The sequence below is a fragment of the Eupeodes corollae genome, chromosome 1, assembly GCF_945859685.1.
Source record: "Eupeodes corollae chromosome 1, idEupCoro1.1, whole genome shotgun sequence".
Taxonomy (NCBI): Eukaryota; Metazoa; Arthropoda; class Insecta; order Diptera; family Syrphidae; genus Eupeodes; species Eupeodes corollae.
This window is the reverse complement of record NC_079147.1, coordinates 10,686,802-10,706,743: the sequence shown is the minus strand read 5'-3', so window position 1 is coordinate 10,706,743 and position 19,942 is coordinate 10,686,802. Positions and strand designations below refer to the sequence as shown.

The following is a 19,942-nucleotide window of genomic DNA, read 5'->3' as shown; positions in this document are numbered from 1 at the left end:
GAATTAAATTTTATAGTTTACATTATGACGTAATACCTAATTATTATACTGTTTGAAAAAAAATCAAATAAATAATAAATAATTAAAAAAAAATAAAAAAAATAGTCACCTCTTAGATCTTAAGAACAGAAAATGATTTTACCTCCAAAATAATTTTGTGCAACGAAGAATATTGTTTTTAACATCTGGTAAAATTCTAAGAAAAATCGAATTGACAGTTTTTTTTACTAAAAATAAACTCCTAAATATATTAATAAAAGTTCGTAAAATTGATTTTCTACTTAAATTTCAAAAATTTAATATATTTTATAAAAAAGTATTGTTTGGGACATTTTATAAAAATTTAGCAGTCAGTTTTTTAATAAAAAAATAAAATCTAAAAATTAATGTTCGGTTCTCGATATCTTGTGAGTTATAGAATACACTTCAAATTAATTTCATTCATCCGATTTGTATTTGTTTACATTAGAAATAAAAACTTTTGAATTGGTAAAAATTAGTTTTCGAATAAAAATCTCGTTAACCAAAATAGATTTTGAAATCAAACTCTTTTATATATGTGACATATTGTTGGTAATTTTTAAATTGTTTAGAATAATTTAACTGATAATTTTTTTAATAAAACACGAAAACCTACAAACCTTTAAAGGAAGTCAAATCTACAGACCAGAAGGGATGGGAAGTTATCAGTGTGGGTCGCATCCCAGCCTCTTTTTAAAATCTGTATTAACTCAAATTTAAAATAGTTAATAAATGTAATGTGCTACTAGGTTGCAAAATAAGTTTGTTGTAATGACTGAGAGCTAAAAACAAATTTTTGGGGTGTAATTAAACCAGCTGATATTAAACTTGAAGGTAGTCTTAGAAATAATGATGACAGAAACGTTTGTCTGCTAGTAGTTATTCTAGCGGTTTTCGAGAAAAAATGCACCAGAAGTACAACCTATCCGAAAATTTAAATAGCGAAGGAATCCACTTTAGATGCATCTCATCTTAACTCCTAAGACTTAGTAATTTAAAAAATGGTTTCGAAGGGTTTGTTGGTCGCCGATAACAATTTTGTTGGCATTTCTGGACTTTTGGAAAAACCCAGGTCTCATCCGAAAGCAATCACCTCCCTGGTTACGAATAGGCAACGTGTAGGCAGACGCATTATCCTGACAGGGCGATTAAAATAGGGGATTTTTTCAAATACTTGCAAATCCTTCAAGAGTAATTCTTGTCTTGAAAAATTCTTTCTCAAATTAGCCATTCAGATTCGGCTTAAAACTGTAGGTTTCCTCCATCCCTGACAACAGTATATTAGAACACAGTGCGGGCTATTAGGAAGGGTGGATAGGATTTGAAAGGAGAAACCGATGCAAATTGGTTTTGAATGTGTGGGATATATTGAGCCTGGTAAAGGATTCCTCATTCGTGAAGTGCGACTTAAGAAAGAATCTCTGTACTTTACAGTATATCCGAAATAGGGATCAAGGACCAACTGATGAGCATTCCTAAAAGGACGGGTATTACGGTTGAATTGAGGGGAGGAATGCAACTGGCTATTTCAATAGAGCATGGTTTATGAAAATAGCGATAAAATAATGATAGGCATGAAACCTTACGACAGCGCTTGAGAGATACAAAAGTTATCGAAAGATAGTTAATTCAATACAATTTTAAAAATAGCATCATCAGAAGTTGAAGTCGTGCCAAACTATTGAAAGATATGATTTAATTCACGAGAGTTACACTGCTGTTTTTTACAATGGTTTTTGATAACAACCTATGATGTAAGATACATTCATTTAAGGATTTTTATTTCAAAAAAATTAAAGTTTATTAAGCAGAAGCTTCAACCAAACCAAACCATAGAATATAACTATATAAAAGTCGCGAGTCTTTCATAGTATTTTATCAATTGTTTTGTTGAGGTAATTTCTTCAAATATTTGTAAGTTAAGAAGGGTTTCCCTCACAAAAATGAAATTGTTTTTGACAGATGTTTAAATTAACCCAAATGCTTAGTTTACGCGATTTAAGTCGCTAATGTTATTTTGTATGTAATAAATTAAATTCTACAGGTCTTGAAATCTTTGTCAATCCAAAGGATGTGGTTTCCGAAAATGACATTCCAACTTTTAAACGTCGAAGTTTACCCAAACTTGAAAAAAATAAACGCTAACAAAATCTCGTTCAAAAAATGTACATAAGGTATAAGATTCATACATAGAGTTAAGTAGTCAACATGATTGTGTGGAGGTGTAATTTAAGAGACTGTAACCGTATCTAAGTTGATATTCTTAACTTAAAAGCATGAAAGCTAGAATGTAATTTTTGGGAGCCAAACCCTTCTGTAACTGTTATCTATTTCACTAAGACAACCTGCAACTTTAATATCAACTGGTTTCCTTTCTCTCCAAAAATTAGTTCTTAGCTCTTTTATATTAAATAAATTCTGGTTTTAAAAATTTGTATAGAATGAAAACAACGGTTTTTTAACTTTCCATAGAAAGTTATTGTAATGGGTCCGATTTGGCAAATTGAAAATTTTTATATTTTTCGACGTTTCAAGGTCCCTAGAATCGAAATAAAAGATTTTTTGAAAGTTGTCTGTGCGTGCGTGTGTAAGGAAGTTCGTACGTTCGCGATGTTTTTTCGTCGTCAATAGCTCAAGAACCAGAAGAGCTATCGACTTCAAATAAATTTTGTTATACAGATAATAAGGCAGAAAGATGCTGAAAGGGCTCTCAAGAAAATTTCGTGGGTTGTTTTTTTACCATAGCAGTTTGAAACAAAGGTGAACATTTTGGTTAACCCTAAATAACCTACGAACCAAAAACGCTAGAGACTTGAATTAAATTTTATATAACATATTGTAACGTGATATCAAAGAAATATATTTTTTGGAAAAATCCATTTAACGTTTTTTTTTTATAAATAAAAAAAATGAAAAAAAAAATTGTCACCTCCAAAATTTTAAGACTAAAATATGATTTCATCTCCAAAACAATTTTATGCAACGAAGAATAATGTTTTTGACATCTGATAAAATTTTTAGAAAAAACGAAGTGACAGTTTTTTTAATAAAAAATAAAAATCTAAAAAAAAATTACGCAAAGTTGGTAAAAATTAAATATCGATTCAAATATATTGACAATTTGACAGTTTTTTTACAAAAAATAAAAACCTAAAAAAATGTTTGGTAAAAATTGATTTTCGATTCAAATATCTTTTCAAAACTTTGAGATATTTGGTTTAATTTACTTTTATCTTTCAAAAAATATTGTTGTTCACATAAAGTAAAATTTTGAAAAAAATCTAATTGACAGTTTTTGTACAAAAAATTAAAAACCAAAAAAAAAAAACTTAACAAAAAGTTGTTAAAAATTGATTTTTGATTTAAATATCTTTTCAAAAATGTGAAATATTGGCTTCAAACTAATTTTTTTTTTATAAAAAATATTGTTTCAAACATTGGATTAAATTTTGAAAAAAATCGAATTGACAGTTTTTTTTACAAAAAATAAAACTCTAAACAAAAACAATACTAAAACTTGGTAAAAATTTACTTTCGACTCAAATAGCTTTTCAAAAATTAAAAATGTTGGCTTCAAACTTATTTTATTTCAATAAAAATATTGTTTTCGATATTCAGTAATTTTTATATAAAAATCCAACAGTCCGTTTTTTCATAAAAAATAAAATCTACAAAAAATAGTACGCAAATTTGATAAAAACTGATACGAGTACATATAGACAAACTTTTAAGCAAGACAAATCGACAGACGGGATGGGAAGTTATCAGTGTGGGTCGCATCCCAGCCTCTTTTTTTTAATTATATTGATCGTTGAGAGGTACGCCTCATGTATTTGAACTTTTTCTCCTTCAATCTATATAAATTAGATCGCGCAAAAGTCGAATGAGAACTAAGACATAGTGATTTACAACTCTCACCCATCCATCTGTTCAAGTAATGTTGATAAAGGGGGCCTACAGTTTTAAGCCGAATCCTTAGTTTAAGTTTATTGAATTTTGTGATCTTTATAAATTTGTTTTAAAATGCTATAGTAAAAAAATCATCAACAGAAATTTCTTGAAATATCTCTGTACTATTATGTCTCAAATAAAATTATCTTAAACCCATATCTCTTTTAGTTTTGAGATATGGAAAACAGAATAGTATTCAGAACGTAACGAACACCAGAAACTTCTCTGTAAAAACCATGTATTCAAAATTGTCAATTCGACAAATATGAACGAATACAAAACTTCTAATATGAATTTAAAATAACGTTCTATGGGAAATTAAAAACATATATCCGATTTTATCAACACTCTTAAGATGTTCAATGGACTTTTGGTCTAAGACTTTTCAAAGTATGTAGTTTTAAAAATAATAGACAAATTCTTTTCTTTATTACAAAACGCACAAAACGCTTAGTGATCCTCGTTAGTTGTTGAACACAAAATTTTATATATTTGTATCAATGTATTTTGAATTTAGAATACTTAACGAGTCCTTCTGCTTTGTTCGAATCTGTGTTTATATATTTATACCAAGCTAGAACATGACCTTTAATAGGTTAAACTCCGAGCTAGTTAATCAAGGTTTAAAAGAATATATAGAACCTTTCTTATAGTACATATTCATATGTTTCTGTTTCTCGAAATGTCCTTACCCCACAATTTATAGTCCAGTTTACGTAAAGAACTACAACATTCTGTTAAGATTAGATGATGGGAAATGAAAGTAGGATAGACATTATATGTTTAATATAATGTACATTGTATATAAACTTGTCTGCTGGCAAGAAAAAAATTGAAATGAACATGGAATCATCTCGTAAGGAATCTCAAAGCCAAGTTAAATAAGACAAGAAGCAGATTGTTCACAGCTCTCCACACTTACATACCTATTTGTAGGATGACGATTTTGGGTAGGAGTTCTCTGTTATCGTTGATTTGAGATAAAATATTTATTATAATAGTGACCTTAAGATATAAAACAGTATCTTTAAGTTTATGATACAACCAGCACTTCGAGCAATTAAATATCTAGAGAGACTATAAGAAATACCATAGTCTAGCCATTAGGCCTCTTGAGCATTGACAGAACTATAAGTCATCCAGACTTATAAAATTTGTATAGACACAATAATTTCATGACTATCGTGACGACCATTGACAATAATTCATATAAATATCAAATAAATAAAGTGAAGTTAAGTAAAATCGTATTAATACCTATAAACACAAAACAGATTAGAAAATAGCAAATACTCGTAAGTTCAAAACTCATTAATTAGAGTGCTATAGTCCTGTGTAATGACTTCATCACTACATACATAAATATCGCTTTCTTCTTATCCTTATCCTGATCCCTTTATTCACAAAAACAATACAATTTCCAAAATTACATAGCCTCACCCTCTTAAAATAGTTTGTCAGAGACAAAGCGAACAACTAAATGTTATATAAACTCTTTAACTATCCCTTAAATATAACACAGTTAAAGGACCTACTATTTCGATACTTCTAAATAAATTTGTTTTTAGCGAGGTTATAATAGAAAGTCCTCGTAATCCAATTATTTATTCTTATTATATCCTGATGGATGAGTCTTAAGTTATGCGAAGTAGGTATGAGTTTTTGAATTAGATTAGTGTAACTTTATTCTAATGTCACATTGATGTCTTAAGCTTTTATTGTAAATTTTGTTTTAAGCCTTTTAAAACATTTTTAACTACGCACTTTAAAAATATATTATTCAAAACATATTCTGTACCTTTAGGACACTCAATATCATAAAATTAAATTCCCGAATGAGTTGATTTCATTTCAGTTTTGGTTTAATTTAATTTTTCAAAATAATCATGATGGAAAAATAAATGTGGCGAGTATTTGCACACTCAAAAGAAGTGTTTGTTGTTTAATTACAAAATAAACGTCCTTTTGAAAAAAAAAAGAGAACAACCGCAGAAAAATGGAATTCCATATTTTATTTGCAAAAGTGCTCTGAGTGATGGCGAATTTATACCACATTATTCAAGTTACTAAAAACATTTCGGATTAAGGGTTGCCAACTATTGTTTTCTTCTAACTGGGATTGGGATTTGTAACTTGCACATTATATATTTTTTTTTTAAGCCAAAATGTCGTTTAAAGGAAAACAAAATTTGAAATTTGAAGGGAAACAAAATTTAGTAGAAAATTATGAAAATTCCAAAAACCACTAATTCTATACTTTATCGTATAAAATTTGATGATTGCGGACGATGTAGAAGTTGAAAATTCCTTATGGAATTTGGAAAAAGTCGGAAAGATTCAAAAGCTAATTAAAACAAAATGCAAATTACTTTATGATAAATTAAAAAAAAAGGAAATCAAATTAGTTAAATATAATCGAAAAATTTTATCATCGAGAGTCTCCAAAGTATTGTCTAAGTCTCGTCTTGAACCACATGCTGCATCCAATCATCTTTATGGGCAATGGGAGGGAATTCCACAATCGAACCGTGTGTACAAATTGACGACTAAATCATTAATTCATAACTTTTAGTTGAACGAGGAAATTTAATTTTACTATAAAGATATGGTGTTTTTTTGTTTGCAAAATACTATAACGCATAAATAAAGTTCTTAAAGCAAATGCATTTTCGAGAGAGGCGTCAAATATTATTTTCGAGTATGCAGAAATATGTTCATATCTCCGGAGACCAAAGAAATACCTTGCCAAACTGTTTTCAACAACATGAAGCTTCGTTTTCCTGAAATACAATTTAGGGGCAGGTGCCCCTAAAACAAGTTTAAATCTCTTGGATAGAATACAAAAAAGGGCTTTAAAAATGATAGGCGACAGAACTATAATCGAAATATTTACATCGCTAAAACATCACCGTAATGTTTCATGCCTTTCGTTGTTTTATCGACATTTTTACAAACAATGTTCTGTTGAACTAGCCAGTTGCATTCCACCCCTTAAACGATTCAGCCGTAATACTCGCACATCCAGGAATGCTCATCAGTTTAACCTTGAGCTCAAATTCGGGAGTTCTGTCAAGTATAGAGATTCTTTCTTAAATCGCACATCGAGAATGTGGAATGCTAAAGCCAACTTTGTTTTTCCCTCCCATATGATGTTCAGAACTTTAAGACCAATGTGCACCGGTATCTCCTCTTAAATCCTTCCCTATTTTCCTAACTCTCGCACTGTGTTTAAATATAAATATATAAAGGGTACTAATAACCCCTTGAGTGCCTGCAAATTATAAAAAAAAAACAATTGCTAAAAATTTCACAACTGTTTAGTAATAGGGCAATGAGAAGTGATTTAGCTAGTATCATTCTTGTTTTAATTGAGGTAATTTTTTTGGTGGTCCATAACATTCGTATCCTCCATACACTCTTCCAACTGTCGTATTTATGTGGTTTGTTAAGGTAAGGTTTCTGTTAAATGCTACTACTAGGTTCTTCGCAGATTCAATAAACTGAACTGGAATATTGTTAAGCAGTATTGGAGGAAAATACGTCGTTTCTAAATGCGTAACCATTTTCAACATCTCTTGAACCCTACGCTAAGGAATCTTTTAAAGTTTTTCTATGTTCCACCTGGCTTCTACGAAACTGCCCTAGACTCACCGCTTTCGGAAGAAGAATTTTACACCATAACTATGGCTGGAGTTAAAAATAGCAAAACCGATTCCCAGCTGAATTGTATAAGTACGGGACAAATATCTTTATTCAAAAGCTGACTATGTTGATGACTTAAGTTTTTATAGGTGAAATTGTTCCAGATCAATTTAATGAAGCGCTTATATTTAACATTCATAAAAACGCTAGAACTAATGACCCATCCAACTATAGAGGTATTTTCTTCCACAATGCCACATATAAAATTCTAACTGCTGCATTCCAGAATCGACTTAAAGTCTGGATAAGTTCGAAGTGAGCTTCAAGCTGGTTTCAGATCTGGATATTTTACCATTGGTCGTGTATTTGTTCTAAAAAGTATTGTCGTTTCTAGCGAGAAATACAAAATTGTATCTTCTTTTTGTTACGGGCCTGGATCTTTATTCTCTTATTTACACCCTATACGGACTTGGTATGACTTAAAAATTCGAAAAACTTATGCAAAGACAAATCTGCAGTTTGCAATGGAAACAATTAATCGGAGTGGTTTACAACTCAATTCTGAGCCCGACAAGGCTTCTCCCTTAGTCTAAATCTTTTCGCTCTTTATATAAACGACTTACCTAGTGGTATTCAATATGGGGGACTGCAAATCAAAGCTCTGCTTTTGTAGATGACGTAGTGATACTCTGCGCAAACTCTACTACTTATGATTAACAAGTTTAAAAAATATTGCGATTTGTGGAACCTTCTGGTCCATCTGGACAAATCCAAAGCCATGATAGTAAAGAAGGGAGGTGGGAAAACAAGTGCGAACGATAAGTGATGAAATTCCTGTTGAAGTTGTGAAGGAGTACAAATATCTTGATCTTGGGATGTTTACCACACGAATTATAAAATTATGGATAAGCATTTGAGTGAACAACTAAAAAATGCAAAATTTCTATAAATGCAAAAAAAACTACAGCTGTAACAATCGCGTAGAATAATTAATAAATAAATAATAAAGAATACGAGTCAGTTAAACAATTTTTAAGGTTCTTTATCAGAAAAACTTTCATTTGTTCATCAAGACACTTAAACTTCATTTCACCGTCTCCGGATCACAGTTTTCCAAAAAGGATCGCGATGAATATTTAAACAATAAAAAAAGCCATTAAATTCAAAAATGTAAATTTTACGCAAAGAAAAATGTTATAATTACAAGCTTAAGCATTCATTTATTGGATGGTCAATCTGGCCATGCTAAAATTATTTTTACACCTTTTGATAATATTATCTAAAATCGTTATTACGGCCGATTTCAATGTACACACTTCTTTATGGCTTCAACATTCGGGCCAGACAACACCAGAAGGAGTGTGTGCTGAGATATTCGCGTAATACGTGGAAGGTCGAGCAGAAAACACTCTTGACTTGTTTCTTGCCTCTGACCCTGGTAAGTACACTATTAGTGTTCTATCTCCTCTAGGCACATCTAACCATTGTGTCATATCAGCAAATTTCTCGTGTAAAAACTCTCCAGTTAAAGAAAGCGATCCTAAGAGAACCGTTTGGCAATACCAACTGGCCAACTGGTCATTATGCTTCCTCGATAGTGACGTTGTCGCCAGCGCTGATATGATCACAAGTTTGATTCTCCTAGGAATGAGAACTTTTATCCCGAATAGGGTTAAATGCATCAGACCTAAGGAAAACGCATGGTTCGATGCGAGCTGTAAAGAGGTTATTAGGGTTAAGAAGGTAAGTTTCCGTTGTTTTAAAGCCAATCCAACTGAGGAAAACTGGAATAATTTCAAGCAATCCAGGAAGGCCTGCAACACCCATATTCGACGGACTAAATTTTTACATGACCAAAAATTACGGCAAAAATACTGCAATGTCAAAAAGGCAGTAAAAATGTTTGGTCATTTGTAAAAAACATGAGGAATTCTTCTTCTTCCTCGGCTCCTACGCTCGTCTTCAATGACACTCCATTTGTAAGCTCTTTAGAGAAAGCTAATCTCTTTTCGTTCTGTGGCGAAAGTCGCAAGAGATCTTAACGTTCTTAAATCCGCTGGTCCGGATGGTATCCCTGCTATTGTTCTGAAGAGGTGTTCTTCAACGCTGGCAAAATTGTTGCGTAAGCTTTTCCATCTTAGCTACTCTCTTTCCGAGCTTATAGAAAATATTATTTGTCCAGCCTGTCACTTAAAAAGGCGAATCATCCTCCCCCTCTAACTATCGTCCAATAGCACTCACGTCCCTTCTTTACCAACGTCAAGTAAACGCTGATTAATTATCAGCTCAAGAAATATATCGATGATCGAAAGCTTCTTAATGAGCGACAATACGGCTTTCGTAGCAATAGGTCCACTGGTGATTTCATGGTTTATCTCACCGACCAGTGAGCAAATCTTTACATCGTTTTAGTGAAAGTAAGATTATTGCACTTGATATTTCAAAAGCATTTGATAGAGTTTGGCACCAAGTTCTCTTATTGAAAATGCGTGCTTTCGGTTTTCATGAATCCCTCCTTCATTGGATTAGTAATTACCTTAGAAATCGTTTAACACAAGTTGTATTGGATGGATTCAAGTCTGAAAACCACAAAATAAATGCTGGTGTGCCCCAGGGCTCCGTTTTATCCCCAAAACTCTTTCTCATTTTCATTAACGATCTCCTGTAAAACTGACGATAGTACTCTTAGCTTTTATTCGTTTATTATTTGCTTCCAGAATCACATCCATCACCTTCGAATGTGGAACTGCAAAGACAAAATATGATAAGTTCAATGGGGAATAAAAATCCGCGTTGAATTTAATGTTTCGAAAACCCAATGCTGCCTTGTATCGTTAAAGCGAGATATACCATTCTTCCCATAATCCATAGACGGCACTTGCATCGAGGAGACTGAACATCTCGATATTCTCGGTATGTGTATTGAAAACGACCTTTTGTGGAATAATCACATTCTTGATGTCGCTAAAAATCGTAGGATTATTTACGTCGCTCAAACATCGTCGTATGGTTTCCCTGTCTCACCCTCTTTTACCGTTATTTTAACGGTTTATGCTCTCGGGAAATAGTCAGCTGCATTCCTAACCAGTTTAACCGTAACACGCGCGCTTCTAGGAATGCATACCCTGGAGCCCAATTTCGGTCGAACCGTCAAGTACAGAGAATTGTTCTTTAGCCGTACTACGCGAATGTGGAATTCCCTACCACACTCTGTCTTTCCCAGTCATTGCAATATTCTGGAATTCAAAACCAATTTGCACCGACACTTCCTTTCAACCTCTCTCTCCCTTTCCTACTGCTCACACTGTGTCTGCATAATAAATGTAGTAATATCCCCTTCAGTGTGTGCTTATTATAAAAAAAATCTGTAAAAAAGATTTATTTAAAGTTTAATAATCTGTACACAAACTCGCTCCCACAGACATGTCCTTAAATAAAACTGATACCTTGAAAAAAGTCAAAATTTTCAATGACTTAAGATCTTATAATGTTTTCATTTAAACACTTCCTGCAATTAATCAGAAGACTTTTTGAGGCGTTAAATTACTGATTAAAATTTGGAGCGCAAAATAATTCAATCTTGATGATGAAATTGCCTCCGATGGCAACCCTATCCACCTGCATCAACCGACCGACCGACCGACTAACCGGCATGTGAAAATAATCATCATTCGATGATGGTTCAGTTAATTAATTCGTTAAAATGCTTATGAGTGGCTCATAGCCATCATCGTATAGCTGTTACGAAACCGAAACACATATATGTATAACGCTTTAGTTGATTGCCGCACGTTTGTCCTTCGATTTTTGCATAATTTAAAAATTAAATCTAGTTCAATATTATGCATTTCTTCTATAAGTACTCCTATAACCTATATCGTGTATTTAGAAGAATGATGTAGATCAAGATGAATCGTTAAGTGTGAAGGGTTAAGGGTTCAGGGAAGGAGAACTAAAGGAGGCCAAAAATTTACAACTCAACTCGTATAATTTCATATTCCGCAGATAGTCTTTGATACCCAACCAAACCCAACCAAACCCAACCCAAGCCCTACACAACTTGTCTACGCTACTCTATAATAATATACCCGTAGTGTTGGGTTCGATTCGTCCTCGTGTTAATTTATATTCATTTTATAAGATCTCTCTTTGCGCTAAAGGTGATGCTGGTTGAAGCTTGAAGGCGTTGCATTGGTTGGTTGGTGCGATGCAAGTGATGCTCCTCTCAGATTTGGAGACTCTTGTGTGGGACAAGTTTATGAAGCGTCAAATAATTGGAAATTGTAATTCACCAGAAATATGATTTATTATTACAACGTAACGTTCGTTCGTTGGGCTTAAGTATACCATAGTTTGACATAAGTACAGGGTTATTGAGCGCAAGTATTTCCATCATGTAGACAAGGTACCTTACCTACACGGTAGTTTAGTTGAAGGCTAAAAATATATTTCCATGAACGGATACAAAATTTTAAATACCATAAAGAAAATTATAAATGCATATATATACATTATGTAACGTATACATATGTGTATGCAAAAGAAAGCACTAGGTAAGGTATAATTTAAGGCATTTACATGCATGAATATTCATATATGTATATGGTTATTTAGCCTAAATGCTGATGCTGATGCCATAAGAGAAGCTCTTTTAATCCGATTTCAAGGAAAATATGTTCATCTTTATCTTTATCGCAAAGGTACAAGCTTTGGAAAAGATATAGTTGGTCAATCCGGATTAACATAAGCACCTACATAATAAAGTGTTACACGGTATATTTTAAAATGTTTTGGAAATACTTTACACTTTTAAATTCAAATTTTTTAAATGTAGGTTTCCACACAAAAAATATTAAACTTTTGTTTCTTGACATTTAAGCATCCTTTAAATTTAGTTTTTTTAAGTTCTTATTTTATTTATTGTACGCATAAACTTAACTAAAATTGTAATAATCTTCCATACGGCTTTAATTCGCGTTCGAACTTTTTTTAATTTCAATAAGGAATAAACCTAAACTTAACTTACAATTTAAAAATCGATTACATTATTTTTTGAAGAAAGATAGCAACATTCAAATTTTACTTTTTTATGCCAAAGAAAACTTTTCTACTAAAGGGTTGGTATTTTCAATATTTATATCTTGACGCGATTGGAGATTTATGTGTCTTAAAATATACTCCATTCGAATACAAAGCTTTTTCTTTAGTTTATTCAAGTGGTTTACTTTCATAGAAGGTTACCACGGAATAAACGGTTGGGCCTACGTTCCCTGTCTCTGGCAGCAAACTTGAAGATAATCGTTGTTTTGCCTAGCACGACAAGCTATGTCCGTGGAGTCTTTAGACGAACTTAGTCACAAAATAATCGGTTGGGAGAGAAGCTCCCTGTCTCTAGCAGCAAACTAGAAAATAAATGTGTGGCATAAGCCAGTCCGCCATAGTTTAGTTTTATTGACTTTAAAAGATACAAGAACAATACATTATATTCTTAATTATTGTAAGATTACATAAGTCTTTAAATGGTTTGGCCGAAGGGCGTCTACCAGACTGACATTTTTTTTTCAATTTATATTTACAAAAAAAAGCTAATTAAATATAATTCAATAAAGTGATCTTTATAATTTTCAAACTTTAAAACCTTAAAATTTTCCTCAACTATTCTGATTCTATAACGGAGAACGTTCAATGAGTGTTCATACAGAAGGTCCCAACCTAGAGCTCCATTCAATATGTTGATCCTTTCTTCTAAACCGAGTATATGTATTCCAAAATAGCGCTTTCGGAACTCCTTGAGTAATGGACAAACTCCCAGGAAATGAAACACATCTTCGCGTTATTTGCGATTGCATAAATCGCACAATATTAGCAATTGTGGACGGTGGGGAATGTAGTTCAAATTGATCAGGTTTTAATAACTAGCTGATTTTTTGTGTACTGTTTTTGATCTGTATATAGATGCTTCAGCTTTACTCATCAACTTATCGTACATAATCTTGCCGAATTTTGTCAGAAAGTCATGAAAATTTAACTTAAGCACCTCGATACTTTCGTCTCTGATATTGAAAAAGTAGTTGAGCCAGTTTCTTCCACTCTTTAACACACGAAACTTCAGAATTGATAGCTTGTGTGAGTACTATTTTCGGAATTCTTTCGTTACCCATCGCCAAATTCTTGAGACGTCGTTGAAATGTAATTTAAGTGTGCCTAAAAAGAAGGGCCCTATTCGTGTTACAAGATGTAACATATACATAGTTGGGGGTCGTACTTGCCAACTTGAAACTACAGTATTGCAGTTGCGGTAGCTCGAAATACTTTGTGTTTAGCTATGTGCGCAACGCTATTTCTTAGAATGCAACTTCTCCACACAGAACACATAGCACGCTTGGCTTCCGATAATTTGGATTGTAAATGTTTTTCTAGATTCAAGTTAGATGTTATCAAAACTTCCAGATACTTGCAAACCTTTACAAATATTATCAGTTCCTCGTCAAACGTCTACTTCTCCCTCCTGAAATATCTCCCACCACCGTTTTTGAAAATCTAAGAGCAATTTTTAGGAAATCATACAAAAAATCAACATTCATTTAATTTAATAAGAAAATACAATATTCATCGGTTAAGGTATCATTTCTTAATAAGTTTCTTCTTATTTCACGCAAAACAGGACGCATCACGAAGAAATGAATGATGTCTTCACGTTCTCGTCGGATGCATAGATCGCATAAAATCGGTAATTCACTTCTATGTGGTATGTAATTAAGTTGCAGCAATTCGCCTCGTAATCGGAACATCATTGAAATTATGCTTGTATTATTTTCATCTTTCAATTAGTTGTTTTCGTTGAAAGTGTAATCCAGGCGATTATATATAGTTCGGTAAAGAGACCCTGCTGCTTCTTCCTCGTGTTTTTAACTATATCTAAGGTCTACTTTTTTTATAAGATCGTACAATAAGGGTCTCGCAGTACTTGGATCATCTATATTTATATCAAGTACAAATCCACACTCTTCAGCTAAACATTCCCATTCTAAAAAAAAATAAATATCAGCAATATTTATTAATGAAAAAAATTTGGTCAATTGTCGAGTAGTTTTTCCTAAAGCCAGCTTGGAATTCTTTTAATATTTGCTCAGATTCAAGATACTCGATGGTTCTATGTTTCATATATTTGACCATAATATTAGTTTGATTAAAGAGGTAAAAATGGCCAACATAAGCTTCAAAAACACCGCTTAAAATGTGTGTCCATCGATTTATGTCTTTATTAATAATTTTGAGGAATATTTAAGGCATGCTTTCCAATTCTAAAAACAAAAATAATCTTCAGTATTAAAATATGAATTTCCAGAAATCCAATCTTAAGCTTCTCTAAGACTTTTGGGTTGTCTTAACTTTGTTTTTCTCACCATAATCCTGTAGAAAGTAGTACCCGTGGCATGATGGTTAGTGCGTTGGACTGTCATGCAAGGGGTCTTGGGTTCAATCCCTGCCTGTGCCACCTTAATTAAAAAAAAAAAAAAATTATTTTCGCGGGTACTGCCTCTTGCGAGGAATTGACAAATCCTTCAAGAGTAATTCTTGTCATGAAAAAGTGCTTTCTCAAACTAGCCGTTCGGATTCGGCCTAAAATTGTAGGTCCCTTCCATTCCTGACAACAGTACTCGCACACAGGAATGGTTGAGAGTTGTAAGTCACTATAGGCCCTGGTTCACAACGGACTGTGGCGCCCCATTTGAATCCTGTAGAAAATCCATCTTTCACCTTTGGAGAGGTTATTTTAAAACCATTTTCCAAAACCTCTACCATATCTCTATGGTACAACTTAACAGCAGTTTTCGCATTCGTTCCTTAAAAATGGCAGAAGCGTAGTGATGGCTATGTTTGACCCTTAGAACAACAATTTTAGTTTGATGTAATGATTGTGTCGTCTTCTTCAATATTAAAAATTCTTTCGTTGGAAAATAAGAATTATTATTATATTATACTTGTGTCTCGCATGCCGCAGTTAAAAAATTATCTGTAAAGCGTCTATAGCCCTTTATGTGTAGATGTTTTCCATACAAATGTCAAAAATCTGACCAGCATGCACTCAAAAGTAAAAGTTCACCAACCTTGCTCTTCGGCTTCAACTTCTCAAACTCAAAAATTGCACAATATTTGTTTCTTATAACAGTAACAGAGTGTTTCTTATATTCTTTAAAGAAATTTGAGAAACAAGTATCTTATACGGATTTAAGAAACAAGTTTTATTATTCGGATATACGCGGGAATGCCAAAAATGTATTTTAAAATTGTAACAAAAGTCAATATAAAAGTGTTAAAAAATTAATATTTTGTTAATTTGGTAAGATCTGTGTTTAATTGAATTTAAATGAAAAATGAGTTTTGGTTTTGTTAGGTGTAATTTTAACGCTAGGCAAAGGAAAAAGGGATAGTTTTATAAGAAAAGAAGACCATTGCTAGTAATAGCGCGCCAGTTTAAGAAACTGTAGACAGAAATAGGCAAATAGAAAGTTACATTGAGAGTGAGATTAAAAACAATAGTTTCAATACTCCACAGACAAGCTCTTATTTGTTTTCAACTAAATGTGAAAAGGAAAATGTTTAGAATTATTGAAATTTAATTTTGTAATTTGATAAAATAATAATAGTTGTAATTAACGTTTTCTTAAAAATCCACCTTGGGTTCGTAGTGGGTGAAAATTCAATGGATTCGATTGCTGACTGCCTAGATCCGGAAGCCTTTAGAAATAAGAGCAATAAAAAAGGATTACATAATTGTAGAAAATTACACATCCTTTCCTACAAGTAATTAACCCTTTTTTATTGCTCTTATCTAATCAACAAGATTATCATAACGTTTGTGTGCCACCATTTAGCAGCTAAATGATGAAATCTGCGAATTGGCAGCAAACCTCAAACAAATCATAAAGGCCGGTAAAAAGAGATGGCCATTCTGCAAAACTTCTCTATCGAAAAGCTACGGTTTAAGGGAATAAAAAACCTGCGCTTTATTTATTAATTTACTTTCCATAGGAAGTTATTGTAATGGGTCCGATTTGTCAAATTGAAAATTTTGACATTTCTCGACGTTTCAAGGTCCCTAGAGTCGAAATAAAAGATTTTTAGAAAGATTTCTGTACGCAAGTTTGTTCGTCCATACGAACGTAGATTCGCGAAGTTTTTTTCGTCGTACATAGCTCAAGAACTAGTAGAGATATATACAAAAATTACTCTCATAAAAATTGGTTGGTTTTTTTTTACCATAGTAGTTTAAAAAAAGGGAAAATTTTGGTTAATATCTCATGAACCAAAAACGCTAGAGACTTGAATTAAATTTTATATAATATATTGTATTGTGATATCAAACCAGTATATTTTCGGAAAAAATAAAATTATCGTTTTTTTATAAATAAAAAAAAAACTGGAAAAAAAGAAATGTTGTCACATCGAAAATTTTACAAACAAAAAATTGTTTTATCTCCAAAACATTTTAATATAACGAAAAATGCTGTTTTTGATATCAGGTAAAATGTTGAGAAAAATCGAATGGACAGTTTTCTTACAAAAAATAAAAACTTAAGAAAAAATTTAACAAAAGTTGGTAAAAATTGTTCTTCGATCCAAATATCTTTTTGGAACTTTGAGATTATGCCTTCCACCTAATTTTTCACTTATAAGAAATATTGTTGTCAAAATTCGGTAAGATTTTGAGAAAAATTTAATTGACAGGTTTCTTACAAATAATAAAAACCTAAACAAGAAATTTAATAAGACTTGGTAAAAATTTACTTTCGACTCAAAAAGGTTTTCAAAAATTAAAAAGATTGTGTTCAAGCTTTTTTTTACTTCACAGAAAATATTGTTTTCGATATTCAGTAGTTGGTAAAAGTTGATGTTCGGTTCTTGATATCTCTCAAATTAATTGTATTCATCTAATTTGTAAAAATTAAAGAAATGCTACTTAAATTGGTAAAAATTTGTTTCGACTAAAAATCTATTTAACAAAACTAGATTTTCAAACTAAACTATTTCATATATATGAAAAATATTATTGGTAATTTAAATGTTTTTAAGAATATTTCAACTAACAACTTCTTTAAATCAACCATACAAACTTGTAAGCTAGATAAATTGACAGACGGGATGAGAAGTTATCAGCGTGGGTCGCATTGCAACCTCTTTTAGTTTCGTGATTCGTTTGCAAGTTTCTCAAATCCAACCAACTTTACATTGAAAAAAGAAGTTCGTGGCTTGAGAATTGTTTCTTTATCAGTGTTTTTCTTATAAACGTGTTTCTTACAAGCGATAAATATTATATTTAGAAAACTTAACTGAAGTGTATTTAAATTTTAACAGATATAAATAATGCTATGCTAAAAGCTTTTCAATTAGCAACAATTTTTATTACACTTAAATTTCTTTGAATACACAAATGACTCATAATTCGTTTCTTTTCTTGAACTAGGTCAATTCAGTACTGAGTTCAAATATCCTTATTTATTCGCAAATATATTCCTTTTCCTTCTGCGAACATAAATTATAATCACAAATCTTGTTGATTTCACGTGTCCAACTTGTTTAAACTGTTATTTCAATTGCACATGCCAACGTCCCATAATTCTGCCGATTTGATTTTGAGCATATTAATATATGAAAATTATATGAACGAACTTACCTGTCTAATGATACAGCTATTAGACTGTAAACTGATGCCGCAACTGAAACTCCTTGAACGTATGTAACAGTCTTGCACATAAGCCAGCCAAGAACCCAAGCTGTAAAGATACCAAATACAAAAAAAAACATCGTTTAATTCAAAGTCATCAAACCACAAATATATAAGTCTAAATTATCGTGTGTTGAATAAAAATTTAAAATAGAATTTCCACGATTCAACGAGTCGTAATTTAATTTTCCTAAGCTTAGAATCCTCATGCTTCACCGATGATGCTATGAAAATCTGCCGAAAAGAATGAAAGGAGCAGAATTTCACACGCTTTCAAACCTAAAATATTCAAACAAAAATCAATTTTTCTTCATACATCATTAAGAAAAATTGTAGGTAGGTACTTTCGTCTCAAATAACAAAGACCATTATGACATAGACATTGCTTGAAGTGATCCAATGCAAAAGAGAGAGAAGAGTATGAGCTCTTTAATAGGATTTCCTCGATTAAAGCTAAAATAACAAATTAGAATAAAAAGGTCACGTAATCGCATTCAGCGTTTTAGATTATAGAAAACGTGATGATGGCCTGAGAACCAAGCTAGAGCAAGCTCCCATCAGGTAGCAAGCCGACTTCTTTGTTAGACACAAGGCGGAAATTTAAAAGAATCACCTTCCTACACACTTGAATGTCTGCTGATAACTTCTTGCCATCAGACAATTTACACGATGAAGAAAAATGAAAAAGGACATTTTCTATAAAAACAAAAACCTAAAACCAGCTAAAGGAAAATGAGGATAGGAAAAAAGTCATCATATCTCATCCTCTTGGGAGGATGTATCCTTCCATATAAGTAAGTTCATTCAACTCTTCATACATACGAAAACAGAAGAAATTATGAGTACGAGACTTAAGGACCCGAAGGATCTATTTCTGGGTTCGATTTCTTTAATAGCATTAAAGGAAGACCACACCGACTCTTGTAGCTAGAAGCAGGGATGACAATTTATGTTATATTTTATGTCTTCTATTTAATGTCATCTTTTCTTTTTTATATATTTAATTAGAAAAGAGTGTAGAGATGAATACACTCACCTTTATTAATACTAACCCAATTAATATCACAGAAAAAGAACGTTTGTAAGCAGAACAACAGAGAGAAGCAACAAATTACGAATATTAAAGTTTGTTATCAAAGGACAGCAGGGTAGCAACATCGGATTAACTGTCATATCTCCGTACGCCAAAAACATAGCGAACAATATGGTTAAAAACAACATTAAGTTTTAGTTTACTAATAATCACAACAATATTAAGATTAGTATTAACAAAGGCTTGACAAGTAACATGCATTTCTTTACTGGTGTCAAATACTGTATTACTCATAAAGTACGTGGGGCACCATAGACTAGTTGCAAGTCGTCGGCATACAGATGACAGGAACAGTTTTTGATAAATCTTGGAAGTTAATTGACATAAATACAGAATAGTAGAGGACCCATTCTCGACCCATGAGGAACACCGAAGAAGAAGCTTGTTTTCTGTTAGTCAAATAAGAATGCATAGGCTAAGCGCTTACATTATTCCCTGCCGTAATATGTGAACGCCTAAAGCCCATCGTCAACAACCTGATAGGTCCTTATCAGTATGGTCTTAGA

General features: G+C 32.2%; 1 protein-coding gene across 1 annotated transcript in view; it reads right to left on the bottom strand.

Annotated features, from left to right (window-relative positions):
- The window catches only part of LOC129939582 (neuropeptide SIFamide receptor), a 200,252-nt gene that overhangs the window by 66,365 nt on the left and 113,945 nt on the right, over positions 1 to 19,942 (bottom strand). The window contains exon 2 of the mRNA XM_056047648.1: positions 18,293 to 18,392. Coding sequence (XP_055903623.1) covers positions 18,293 to 18,392 — 100 coding nt within the window. The remainder of the gene's footprint in view (positions 1 to 18,292; positions 18,393 to 19,942) is intronic.